Below are 14,176 nucleotides of genomic sequence, written 5' to 3'. Positions count from 1 at the left end.
AAGTGTAATAACGTAGTTTAAAACGCTGAGTTACACACACTGAAACAAAATGTGTAAAAGCAGTCGTCCCCGTTCGCTCAGTGGCACCAAACAGAGATGCTATCACGATCTTCTCCAGCTCCACTTAGAGTTTTGTCGCCTCCCTCCGTGTGAAGTGGGCGGCCCTGCTTGAAACTCCTCTTTGAAGTTCGCAAGTTGTTCAACTTTTGCCTCCACCAGCACTCAGCAGCACTTTTCTGATTGGGTTTACGCGCTCGGTTCTGATCCGCGATGTTTGGATCCGACCTGTGATCTTATTGACACGCGATATGGCTCCTTTTGGAAGAAACTTTCTGAAGGCGCGTTTGAAGAGCAGGTATGATTCACACCATCCATTTCATTTGAGATTGCACCGTCTTACCGCAGACTTTTCATGAATTTTTACAGGTATATATTTATTAGGTCGATACCAGTGTGAAAGGCAGAGAAATCGCGAGAAGCGAATTAAAAAATGGTATTGTTGTTTTTGTTGTACTTAAGAGCAGTTCGTGATGAAACGCGCGTAAAAGTTCTTGTTTTGGAATGAAAGCTGTCGTAACTGTAACAACAGCCTCACTCAAGTGTTTCACTGCATGGTTGCAGAGAGTCGAGTTACACTAATGCTGTTTTTCTGCTTGCTGGTGTCTCTCTAGGATGCAGGTAGCTGGCGTTAAGTAACGCCAAGTGGGTTTCTCCAAAATGAGTCACTTTTTTTCTAAATATTAAGTCCTGCGTGACGCATGTACGTGTTACAGCGTCTGAGTCTGCGTTTGATCAAATCAGCTGGAAAGCATAATGCGGTGTCGTGTGTTATAGCACTAGCTTGTTTCAGTAATATATTCTACGTATAAGTTTTCAAACTGATGTATAAAAATAATTTGTTAATATAATTCTGAGAGTTAGAATGTTAACATTCGTTTTGCTCTACTTTGTTTTTAAAAGCTTGTAATTTCGGTTTGATTGTTTGAACAAGTGAAGGGTTCTTGATGTAAATTATAAGGACTTTGACACAATAATTATAACTCAAATGAGGGCCAAGAAGGAGATGAGGTAACGAAAGCGATATTTCATAAGATGAAAATGTTTGAAGGGACAGCTCACTCAAAAAATAAAAAAAATGCTGTTACTTTATTTACCCTCAGGCCATCTAATGTGGATGACATTTTGTTTTTCAGAAGAACATTAAAGATTTTCAGCTGAAACTGTGATCATTGGTTATTAATAAATACAAGTCAACTTTTACTGTCAAAAACATATACAGGCAACACAAAATTAATACCCATGACTCCTGGTGATATTCAAGTGTTATGAAGTAAAACAATTGGTCTATGTTGCAGGAAATGAAACATTATTCATTTCATTAATAGAGACAACATAAATAACACCAAATAATATTTATGATCTCTATAAATTATTATTATCATAATTGCTCTTATTTTATTGCTTTTTATGTTGTTCAAAAGATCTTCATGAAAGGTTGCTTCACTAATTTGGCACCAAAAATATTTTGGGTTATTTGAGATGAACTTGAACTGTGCTCATAAATTACTGACGGAACGATTTTTGTAGGGGTTTTCTCTGAGGTTTCTCTCATCGAGACCATAATTGACTTTCCCATTTATTTTAAGTGTCCTGGTTTACTTTTGATGTCTCAGTGTTTCCATGTACTGTAGTCTCGTCTAACTGTTAATTATTTAATAGAGTTTGTTGTGGCGTTGATTAAAGAGGATTCTTTCTCAGATAGCTATCCCACATTTTTCTTTTTCTTTTTTCTTTGTCATGTTCTGCCAATTTTTGTCTCCATCTCTATCTATGCGCAAGGCTGGACATTTATTTGCACTGCAAAACAAATTATTACTCTTTACCAGTCAATGAGGAGTTTAAGCTTAAGATTCTCTAATGATTTAAATATAGATTTATGATGCTGTAAAATCACCTTTAAAGCAAATGTTAGCTATAATTATACAAAGGGAAGTCTAATCAATTGTAAATTTGTGTATTCTTTATTTAATGTGGTCCACACAGAATATCATTCTAACACTTAATTTAAACATGGTTTCTTTTTTTTTGTGAACGTATGCTCATTTTAAAACTGGAGGTGGTTATTACACTTAACTGAGCTGCCATAATTGTATGGGTATTTAGTGCCCCAAACGTAGTGTCAATCTGTTAAGGCCTAAATAATAACCTTCTGGAGCAGCATTATGATTTTTAACTCCTATTTTGCTTTGCTATAAACACACTGCTCCACCCAAGGTTCTGTTTACACCTGCGATTAAGATGAATTTTGATCACAAGTAGACAAAGGGGATCACATTCACCTTTCATCTTGTTTGTCCACTTTTGTTTTGTTTTTTTTGGCCTATTGTACATATTACACCTTTTTCTGATCTGTCAATCAAATATTTACAAAAACAAGAGAAAGAGAGTAGCAGCTCTTGTTTCTGCTACAAGACTATATATGCTGAAATTGCATTTGTGTAACAATCAAAACATACACAAAAAAAAACATTGGCCTTTTAACCTGAGACTTTACACCTTTAAATCAATCTTCAGTTTTTATTTCAGGCAGCAAAGTTTAAAACCTGTCTGACTAGCATGCATGCTTCTCCAACATGTCAAGTAATCTGATCAGTCGATGGAGAGTATGTGTTTTGTTTTTGTGGCTGTCCAAACTAAAGTAAAATGTGTCTTCAACGATCTCTGGAAGTGGTAAAAAGTGGACAATTTCAAAACGTTTCAGATTCTTTTAATGCCACTATTTAGAGTCATCCTCGTGATTGCGTCGACTAAAATACATCCTAATACTGGGTGTAAATAGAGCCTAAAATGCAATGGATATGTTTTACCTTCTCAATTTTACTAATCAAGGACCTTTTTCCCCCCAAAAATAAAAAAATAATAAGCCATTTTCCTCTCAAACTTTTATTTTTTTTAAGCCCTGCTCACACTGGCAGTCTGAGGAAAAATTGGGAAAAGCCTTAAAGATTTAGGCTGCCATTTGTGGTCTTTGATTATTAGTTTGACGTGTTCATCGACAGTGGCTTAACGGTCGTTGCAATCAAATAGTCCCATTGATGAAGTTCTAACAGTTTCAGAAGATTTCAGACACTTTACAGCAGTATGACTTTAGCTACGACCACCGTCAATTCAAGAACCAATAGGAGTTCCAAATCTGATAATGCAATCAGCACAACGTCAAACCAAAAAGATCAAATAAAATCAGTTTCATTATTAAGGCACGCGGTAAGCCAACTTAACACTATGAGAATGTACATTTAATTCCAGAAAGCGTTACTGAATATGTAACAAATTGGATGATGGTAAATTCTAGATTAGTTTTCTTCTATGTCCATTTTGGCATGTCTTTATTGTTGTTCAGACATTAACAACAGAGATTTTACAGTCTGACATGTGAATCATGTTTGTACAGTCTAACGAGATACATTCATTAAGGATTAATAAATAGGATTAATAATTTAGTGGCTAATTCTAATAAATTTTTGTATGATTTGTTCATCCACCAATGATGGTTGAGTTTAGAAGGGTTTTTTTTTGTACTAATGAAATTGAATTTGCACAAATAAGCCAGCCTGATCTCACGAGGAAACTTAACTATTTTACGTTGTCGGTTTAGTGGCTAATTTGTACGAATCCGTTCAGGTTCAGTTGTAGAAAAATGTACGATTTCAAAAAGGAGGTGTGGCACCCAACTCCACCCCTAAAGTCGACCGTCATTGTGGGATAAGTAAGTCGTACTAAATTGTACGAATGAGATTGTATGAATTCATACAAATTAGCCACTAACCTAAAAGTTACGAATTGCCATGACATTGTGTTGAACCACTTTTCCGACAATAAGTAAGTTACTTCTCTTCATGATTGGGTAAACGCATGAAAATTTCACTTAATGCACTAAATGAATAAAAGCAAATTAACAAAATGTTGGAAGAACTAAAAGAGCTAAAAGAAAATGAACTAAATTAACTTGCATGGGTAAAATTATGAAGATTTTAAAGTCAGCAAAAATCTCCTTTAGAAACGTGAAATGAAGTTGCAAGTCCAACATTCAGAATGGCAAATGTTGAGTGTGGATTAAACACGAATCCATCTTATTTTATCTGCGTTTGAAAGCAGGAGATCAAATTGGGCCAATTACAAACAAATTAATATTTTGAAGAGAAAATATGTGGAACTAGTTACTAATTAGTTTATTCTAGTTTACTAATTAATTTTTTTACTTTTGCACTCTCTACTTTATATTTCCATTAAGGAATCGTATGACAGGCTGTATATAATGTGATCACACGTCTGCTCTGACTGACGCATTTTACAACTGCTGCATGAGGTTTAGTATTTTATCAATACCTACATCTAAATGTACTGATATAAGGATCATGCATTTGGCTGAGGAAATATATCACATGAATGGCCCACAAATTGATCTTTAATTTCCCAGGCATAATTTTATACAGCCTAATAAACCTTGATGGACTGACTCTCAGGGAGATTATGTTCCTGGTCCAGTTGAGTCTGTTTGTAGGACACAGCGTGTTCTCAGTGGCAACACATGTGTTTGTCTTTGCTCTGTGAGTTGAGAAGCAGAGCGTTCTGTTCCTTTCACATTCGCTGCTTCTCTGACAATGTTTCTGCCCTTGTGATTATTAGGGTGCGAAAGATACATCTAATCTACATTTAAAAATAAGTGTTTTATGCGGTGGACTAACTTGTTCACCTTGAGATTGAAATACGTTATTACTCACCCTCAGGACATGTAACATTTAGGTGACATTAACCTTCTGGCCTTCTTTGTTTAAGGTTCACCCTTGGCTTCTTAACAGGTCAAAAGTGGTTGAACGCTTGACATGTAACCTTTTGTCTTTTTCAGGGAAATCAACTGTTAAATATTATGTTTGATAACTATTTTGGATTATCATTTAAATTTTTTTGAGATATTATTTAAAAGACTATGCAGTATTCATACAGTTTTCCTATAACATTTAATATTTTAATTATTTATTTTGAAAGGAATTATAAATAATTGCTATGTTGTTGTTATTATTATTATTATCATTATTATTATTATTATTATTATTTGAAAACTAAAAGTGGCTTCTGGAGGTGTTTAAAAATAAAAGCTTGTAAAGTCATGTAACCACCTGTAAAGTTCCATAAATAAATTAATAGAGAGGCAAGGTTTTTGGATTCCCTTTGGGGTTTTTTTGGGGTTTTTTTCTAGGACACCGATAATCAGATTTTAATATGGTTAAGACAATACTGAATACTTTCACCACATTTTGTGACAGGATAGTCTATACATACAAAGCTGTTTGATACTATTCTCTGCACCTATTAAGTCAGTAAAGGACCACAGACACCTTCATCGTGCAATGCAGAGGTTTTACCGGCCTGTGGTATCAAATTCCATTAAAACAACACTCTTCCAGCAGTTCATACTCTAATCCAATATCTTGTTTGTCATAGGGGCATGCATGAAATGTTCCTGAATGAAAGTGAAAGTGCCAAACTGTAGTTAAAGTTGACAAATTAAAAATGAAACACCTGAAATTGCATGAATATCCGAAGGAAATGTGAAATGATGTTAATTGAATTGTACTATAACATGTAAAACGGGATCATGATAGGAACATTCAAAAAGCAACTCATGTAAACACCTTAATGATATTATTGTCTAATTCAGATTAAGGATAAAAATGATTATTGATGTCCATGATGTAAACATAGTCACTTTTAACCACGAAGGAGGTTTTTAAATTTTACCCTTTATAATGTTCTAAACATGTCCGTGATTTTTTGCTTGCTCACAAATAATAATAACCTTTATTTAACCAGGTATGTCAATTGAGAACCAGTTCTCGTTTACAATGCCGACCTGGCCAAGAGGCAACATAAAAAGCAGATCCAATACAAAGCAGCAGGGACACAATACAATAATAATTACAGAAATGCAGATAATAACATATAAAACTAATAAAAAGCTAAAAACAAGCACAGTGATCTTGTACTATTAACTGGATTGAATTTTTAAAGGATGATAGTGGACCACGATCACATCTAATGTGATAAAAAAAACCTACTGCTCTCCTATTCCAATGAAGCATTTATAATTTCACAACATGAAACCAAACAGGCCCAAGGGTTAAAGAAACCTGTTGGCTTAACCAGTGATCCTTAAAAATTGCTAAAATGTATGAGCAAGTTAATAATAAAAAACATAGGCAGCGTCCGAAATCGCCTTCTACTCAGTAGGTACTGCATTTGAATTTAAACACACTCAGCCGTTAGAGAAGTATGTTCTATACAGTATGAATGTCAGTAGTATGAATGAAACTCGGATGTACTACATCTGCCGTTTTGTCATGATCACGTGACCTACTAGCGTGAGTTGCGTCGCTTTACTCCCATTCATGAATTATCTCGTGGGGCATCATGGGATAGCGTAACGCCCATCTTATGCGCACATCAGAACCTCGTCAGAAGTAGTAGGTCATCCGGGTACTACTCGCATTCGATTTTCGAATTGTATGAATTCAGGCATACTACTCGGCTCACATACTGATTTTAACATCCTGTATAGTATGGAAGAATGCGATTTCTGATGCAGCTTGACAGTCAAGCTCAGGGGTATGAATAAGTTTGGGCTTGACTATATGCACTACCGGTCAAAAGTTTGGGGTCTGTTTTGTTTATGTTTTCTTTTTAATTATTGAAAATTATTCTGTTCATCAAGGCGGCATTTATTGAATGAAAAAAAAAAAGTTTTTAAATTGTTAAATATTTATTTATTAAATATATATTTATAACTTATTTTATGTAGTTTCAAATGAAATTATTACTCCATTATTACTCATTATTGATTTTATTACTATTACCATTAATAATAATAATAGTAATGTTAATAATAACAATAATAACAATCATAATTAATACTAGAGTGATTTCTGAAGGATCATGTGACTCTGAAGACTGGAGTAATGAAGCTGAAAATTCATCTTTAAAATAACTGGAATAAATTATTAAATTAAATTAGAAACTACTTTTGAACAGTTATTTAATGCAATAATATTTCACAATTTTACAATCTTTTACTGTATTTTTGATTAAATAAAAGCAGCTTTGGTGAGCTGGAGAAGCTTATTTTTTAAACATTTAAAAATCCTACTGACCCCAAACTTTTGACCGGAAGTGTATGTACTAGACATAACAATTGGTTTCCATTATCACCATTATTACCTTTAATCCACAAAATTTAGAACATGTGCTTTTCTCCAATAGTTTGGTGTAAGCTGCATCTATAAAATGGAATTCATTATTTTCCATTGCCTCACAGTACATGAACTTGTTGGCAGGATGTATGTAACAGGATGCTGCTGGTCACCATTGATTTTCCCAAAAGACAAACACAGGTGCTTCCATCCCCCCTTCATTTGTTTCCTGTGCTCATGACAATTTTGGAAAAGACTAAATAGAACAGACCACTGCATGAAAACAATATCGATTTCCCACTGCACACTATTCAGACTCTTTAAATGGATCAAAATTGTATAGTAAGCCAAGAAACGCATTGTTAAGTCCGAATGAATGCTTGTATTGTGTTGTGAAGTAGCATATTGTCTGTTTCAATGCATCTGACATGTGTGGACAAGCTACTGTATACTTTTACTTGCTTATTGTGTAAATGCCAGGGTTGCACACTTCCATTATGATGTCATGCCAGTGATGTCATGGCACAGGTGGGATTAGGTGGTAAAAATAACCTTCTATACAGTAAATGTAAGATGTCATCTTGCTGTGAGGTTTTCACTTTTTCAGGCTATTTCAATTGACTGTAGGGCTACAAAATTGTATTGCTTTTTATATACTACTAACACCGTATCAAGTGGTCTGCTATGCAAATAGCTCAATTATTTACTGTCGTGTAGAGTATAAATTGATGTTTAATCAAATATTAACCAACCAACTGCATTCTTGCATGTATATTGCATTCCTCTGAGGTCATTCATTAAAATGAATGAACTACAAAATGCTGCTTGTAACCCTTTACATATCTGTCTGTCTGTCTATCTGTCTTTCTATCTGTTTATCTATCTATCTATCTATCTATCTATCTATCTATCTATCTATCTATCTATCTATCTATCTATCTATCTATCTATCTATCTATCTATCTATCTATCTATCTATCTATCTATCTGTCTGTCTGTCTGTCTGTCTGTCTGTCTGTCTATCTATCTATCTACCCATCCATCCATCCATCCATCTAATCCATTCCAATCCATCCCAATCCTATTCAATCTATCCATTCAATCCAATCCAATCCATCCATCCAATCAAATTCAATCCATCCATCCTAATCCAATTAATCCATCAATCCATCCACCCATCATAATCCAATCCGTCCATCCATCCCAATCCAATCCAATCCAGTCTATCCCAATCCAATCCCATCCATCCATCCATCCATCCATCTATCCATCCAATCCATCCATCCCAATTCAATCCATCCATTCATCCCAATCCATCCATCCAATTCAATCCATCCATTCCAATTCAATCCATGCCAAACCACTCCCATCCCATCCATCCATCCCAGTCCATCCATCCCAATCCATCCCAGTTCATCCATCCAATTCAATCCATCCATCTCGATCCATCTTCCATCCTAATCCAATCCCATCCATCCCAATTCAATCCATTCATTCCAATTAATCCATCCATCCATCCATCCATCCAATTCATCCCAATTCAATCCAATCTAATCCAATCCAATCCATCCCAATCCCATCCATCCATCTGTCCATCCATCCATCCATCCTTCCTTCCTTCCTTCCTTCCTTCCTTCCTTCCTTTCTTACCTACTTAACTTTTATTAATAGTTTGGTGTTTTTATTTATTTTCTACTTATTATTTTGGTGCATGTTTGGTTTTCTAAAGATTGTATTTATTTTTATTTTAGTTTTTTGTGGTTTTAGTACTAGTTAAAATATACATTTTTAAATTAATAACCAAGTAAATTAATTTACCTATATCTTTTAATTAAAAAGAGTTGTAAAGATGGTTTTAGATTTATCCCTGATTAACACTGCCTCTGTTATTAAAATTACTTTTAGCTTTAATAGTTTGTAATTCGTCTCCTCATTATTCTAACTAGGAAAGGTTATTAGTCATACCTGATGTTATGACCTGAATTGATTGAAAAATTGTGAAACCACAACTCCTAATCACCACAGATAATTGAAGCGATGAAACATTTGTCATGCAGACTTCTTCTCATCTGAATAATGTCAGCCATATATTGTGTCAGTTAATCTGAGCTATAAACATGAATCTGTCATCAGAAGTGAGTACTACCAATTTATCTTAAGACTGTTGAAGCATAAAAATTATGTATTTTACCACATTCGAAAATACATGACTGAAAATGATATCATATGCTTTTAATATAAAATGTTTATATTTATTAATGTACTATTTGCATCATCACTTAATGAATTATTAAGCTGTTATTATTAAGTACAAAAAATTATATACATTTTAATATTGCAATGAAATAGCCGTACATTTCTGATGTGGCAATTAATAATGAAAATAATCATAAAAAAAAAATAATATGCACTTATTATATTTCTTTACCAGGTCTAAAGTGGTAGAGGAGACACCAGGGAAGGAAATCCAGGTGCTTGTGTGTCAAGAAGAAAAAGTAGTCTGTGGTGTGACCAAGCACACAACCTGTGTAGACATAGTCAAGGCTTTACTGGAGGATCACAAGACTATACCAGAAAGCAAAAGGCTTTTACATGGGGAACCTAAAGACTTCTGTATCCTGGAGAGGTGGAAGGGTTTTGAGAGGGCACTGCCGCCTCTCACCCGAATCCTCCGGCTGTGGAACGCATGGGGTGATGAGAAACCTTTCATAAAGTTCGTCCTCATGAAGATCAGTGATTTTGTGCCATCATCCAAGGGAGCCAAAAGGGCCTCAAAGTCTCGAGGAGCGAGGTCTAAAAGATGGGACCACGGACCTGCACAGTATGCCAAGACTGTATCAGTGGAAAAGCAAAAGCGAATGGTGAAGAAAGCTTTTCGCAAGTTGGAGAAGATCCAGAAAGGAGATACTTCAGAAGGCTCTGAGGAGATTAACAAGCTGGTGCAGATGATCATCTCCCAGGATCAGACTATCCGGCAGCAGATCCACCAAATGCGTGAGCTAGATTTGGAGATTGAACATGCAGAGGAACAAATGAGCAGCCCTACACCTCGCTCAAGCATCACAGAAAGCGATGACGGACCATCTCAATTTGACAACCATTTCCAGGAGTACTTGTACACCAGTGATGGGATCGAGCAACTGGATCTACATGTTCGCATACACCAAGAACTCATTGACCAGCTCTCTCAAGATATAGACGTTGAGCTGAGGAACTGGACTTCTGATTTGGAAGATTTAAAAGGTGCAGCCGCTGCTAGTCCTGAACTAGATGTGAAACCAAACCTCTCGTTGTCCTCATTAGATCTCTTAGAGCTGGAAAACTTGCGCAAAGAACTTGAGTCAAGCATGAGAGCTGGACTTTCCCTTCATTCCCAAATGCAGGATATCGAGAAGGAACTGCAGCAGAACAAAACATCCATGCAGTCCCAGAATCAAGAATACCAGCATCTTGTTGCCCAACTTGGTGCACTTGAGCTGGGGGCCTGTCCAGACCAGCCAAACCCTGCATCTCTGAAGAGCCAGATCAGGGCCACTGTCTCTGAGCAGACAACAGGCAAGGTCAGACAGACTTGTTCACCTGCGGATGGGACAGATACAGACTCAGACACTGGAATAAGCTCTACTCACAGTCAGGACTCTTTGTCGCCTTGTGTGGACAGATCACCTCCTCTGGACACCGATGTTTGAAGCTGAGGATTAGCCAGATGTGGTTTACTCCATTTAATGTCTCCAACCAGGAAACACACAGTTTAAAGCAGTGTTTTCCAACCCTGTTCCTGGGGGTACACTAACAGTTCATATTTTGGATATGTCTTCCTTGTTTGACCCATTCATTTCAGGCTTTTTGGAGTTTCTTCTAATGTTCTGATGAGTCGGTTCAGGTGTTTTTGAATAGGAAGAGTTTGAAAATGTGAAGTGCTGGTGTGCCTTAAGGAACAGTGTTGAGAAAAACTGTTTTAAAGGGATAGATCACTTCAAAATTAAAGTTTCTTCATTATCCTAAGAGATGGTTTTAAGGATGTTGGTAACCATACATATTTGGTTACCATCGAATTCCACTGTTTTGACGTGTGTCTACGCCTACCTTTTTTGTGTCACACTGGAAGTTGTCTATACTTGATGTAGCAAAGCAATCACTGAAAATTCATTTGTCCTCCATGTCAATGGCACTTGAATGGAAATAGAATGAGTCTGTGTTGTGCAGAATCCAGTCTAGAAGAATCACTGATTATAGTGGGTTCTGTTGCTTTTAGCCATGTCACACTGCTCATATAGGCTACTCTTCAACAGCGGTTCTCAATCCTGTTCCTTCAACACCTCCTGCACTGCATATTTAGTATGTTTCTCTTTCCACTTCAGAGGTTTGTTTGCTGATAAGTGCACTGCAAAGTTGACATCACAGGATATTCTGCCATAATTCTAGTTCAAAAGCTTGTTCAATTCAAAGGGTAAGATGTGACTTCTATGCAAATCACATGATTATGGTTCAATAACCCTTCACATTTCGGTAATGATTGAAATGGCTGCAAACAGTGATGTAGCTCAAAAAATTTCGTATTTTGAATAAAGTAACTTAAAGATCTGTCAATTTGAAGAGCAATGTATGTAGGGAACATGTCAATCTCAACACAGTTCCTTCTTGAAACTTGTTTTCTATATCAGGTATGTTAAACACGAGACACAAAAATTAAGCAGTGTGGGGGGCCGCAAGGACCAGAATTGAGAACCAGTGCACTACAAAACAACCAAATATGTCTTTTGTGCAAGCATCTTATTACAACCGTTTTAAAGTAAAATGCCCTCTGGCTGGTGTAAAAATAATGATAGTGTCATGTTGCATGTGTCATCATTACATTACATGTATATCTGTGTTAGCAGGACCATTGAAATGCAATGTGTGGAATTTTTAAGTGGTTCCTAATTTTTTTTAGCAATTTTTTTTTACTATTCACAACATTTATTTATGCATTTAGTTGAGTCTTTGGAAGATTTACACTCACATTTTTCCATAGAATCAACCACATGATTGTTGTGCTACTATATCAACTGAGCTACATGGGTTGTAGTTCTAGAAAGTGACAAACGACCCAGAGTATAATTAGGTTGGAGGACAGGTGGATTGTATTCTGGACAATTCTCAGAATATTTATTAAACAGAAAAACAACTAAATAAAATATCACATGTGAAATATGTGGAACACATGTGAAATGTGGTTTTGGAGCACAGTTTTGGAACGAAGAAAGAAAATGAATAATTGAAAAACCGGAGTAACTGATGACAAAATTCCATTAGCATTTTTTGGGTGAACTATACTTATTCTTTTATACTGTATACTGTAGATATGTATGCTTAAATGACATGAACTATGAATTCATATTTAGTCATTTAATGTTTTTGTTTCTCCGTATTAAGAATTCCTATGCACTTAAAGCCTAAATTAAATTTGTAAATAATTTTGAAATATATATATTCTTAATAAGCTAATTTTTTTTTTAATTTGGGGTTTTAATAATTTAAAAGTAACCCACTGATTCTAAGTAATTTTTCAATCCTGCTGATATTTATTAAGTCTATAATTTTGTGATTTTTACTTATATTTGGTTCTCATCAAACTATATAGTAACATATATTCAATAAAGATTTATAATGTTAGACACACTCTTAAAAATAAAGGTTCTAAAATTCGCAATGATGCCATAGAATGCTGATTTTTGGTTGCCCAAAGAACCATTCAGGGAAAGATTTTGAAAATAACCATTTTTTTCTTTGCAATCAATTTTGTTCAATGGAAAGATTTCGTGGATCTTAGTGGTTGTTCATGGAACCTTCAAAGCCAGTAAAGAACCTTTATGTTTAAGAGTGTAATCTGTGTAAATATTAATAGGATTATAAAAAATATAGTATATGAAAAAAATACTCTGGAAGAACATGCAGTTGTTTTATATTAAAACAAACTATAGCCTTTGTACAGTATATAGGCTTTACTTTTCAACCTGTTTCTTTTTAAAATGCACATTCTGGAAATCAAATATAGAGTTTAAAATGACCACATATGCAAAATTAGCACTGTATTTTTTAGATGTTTGATTTTAGATTAAATTGATTCAAATTGGTTTGCAACTTGGCTTTTTAGGAGTTCCCTTTTAGTGTTGTCAACAACAGCCACAGTACAAATGTTTCCTTCACAGACAAAGGCTCTGTAAAAAAAATCAATTTTCACATCAATACAAACACAAGAATATTTGAATTCTAACAGGGGAAACTTTTGTCTTTTTCATCAGTCAATGCCAGTAAAGAGACATTTGAGGACATCTTTTTTTTTTTTTAAGTAATTGCCTCATCCTTTCTTTAAAACCTGCGAACAGAGGAGACTTAGCAGTTCTATTAGAGTGCAGTCTCATTGCTTCATTGAATTAATGCAGGGTCTTTAATGCCAAGTTCCTGAAGGGTAACAACGTGTTACACTGTTGTCATTCAGTGTGACTCATAACAAATGGGATTTTAAAGAAGGCTCCATTTTGTAATGCAAAACAAATGGGTTTTAAAAAGTTGCATTATGCAGCAGGCCTTGGTGTTCAGAGGGTGTTAATGAAGGCTTGCTTCATTGGCTCCTTCTGAGTGCCGGCTTCGCACTGAGATAATAACCAAATTCCCCCTCATTGGCTCTGATCCCACACAGCACCCCCTGCAGGGTGTTGGCAACACAGAGTCCAAGGGCTCTTTAATGTCTTGACTGTCAGCGTCGTGACTTGTTTACCTCCACTGTCAGTTCAGGAGGAACCAGAGGCCTGCCAGGACTCTGTCGCCACCATAATTTCCTTGCGTGAAAACGGCAATTACTGACTTTTATCTCTCGCTAGTGCTGTGGTAGTGTTTCCAGCACTAACAATTACACCGGCCGGTTCATGTAAACAGTCCTTTTTAGATTG

At 35.6% G+C, this 14,176-nt stretch overlaps 1 protein-coding gene across 1 annotated transcript; it reads left to right on the top strand.

The window, feature by feature from the left end:
- The first annotated feature begins 185 nt into the window (after positions 1-185).
- rassf9 (Ras association domain family member 9) lies at positions 186-12,667 on the top strand. The gene is made up of 2 exons (XM_056478400.1): positions 186-355; positions 9,676-12,667. Exons 1-2 carry the CDS (start codon positions 309-311, stop codon positions 10,931-10,933), a joined length of 1,305 nt encoding a protein of 434 aa, XP_056334375.1. The 5' UTR covers positions 186-308; the 3' UTR covers positions 10,934-12,667.
- The last annotated feature ends 1,509 nt before the right edge of the window (positions 12,668-14,176 follow it).

This window comes from Danio aesculapii, chromosome 18 (genome assembly GCF_903798145.1).
Source record: "Danio aesculapii chromosome 18, fDanAes4.1, whole genome shotgun sequence".
Classification (NCBI taxonomy): domain Eukaryota; kingdom Metazoa; phylum Chordata; class Actinopteri; order Cypriniformes; family Danionidae; genus Danio; species Danio aesculapii.
The sequence above is the reverse complement of the archived record's forward strand: the minus strand, read 5'-3'. Positions and strand labels throughout refer to the sequence as shown.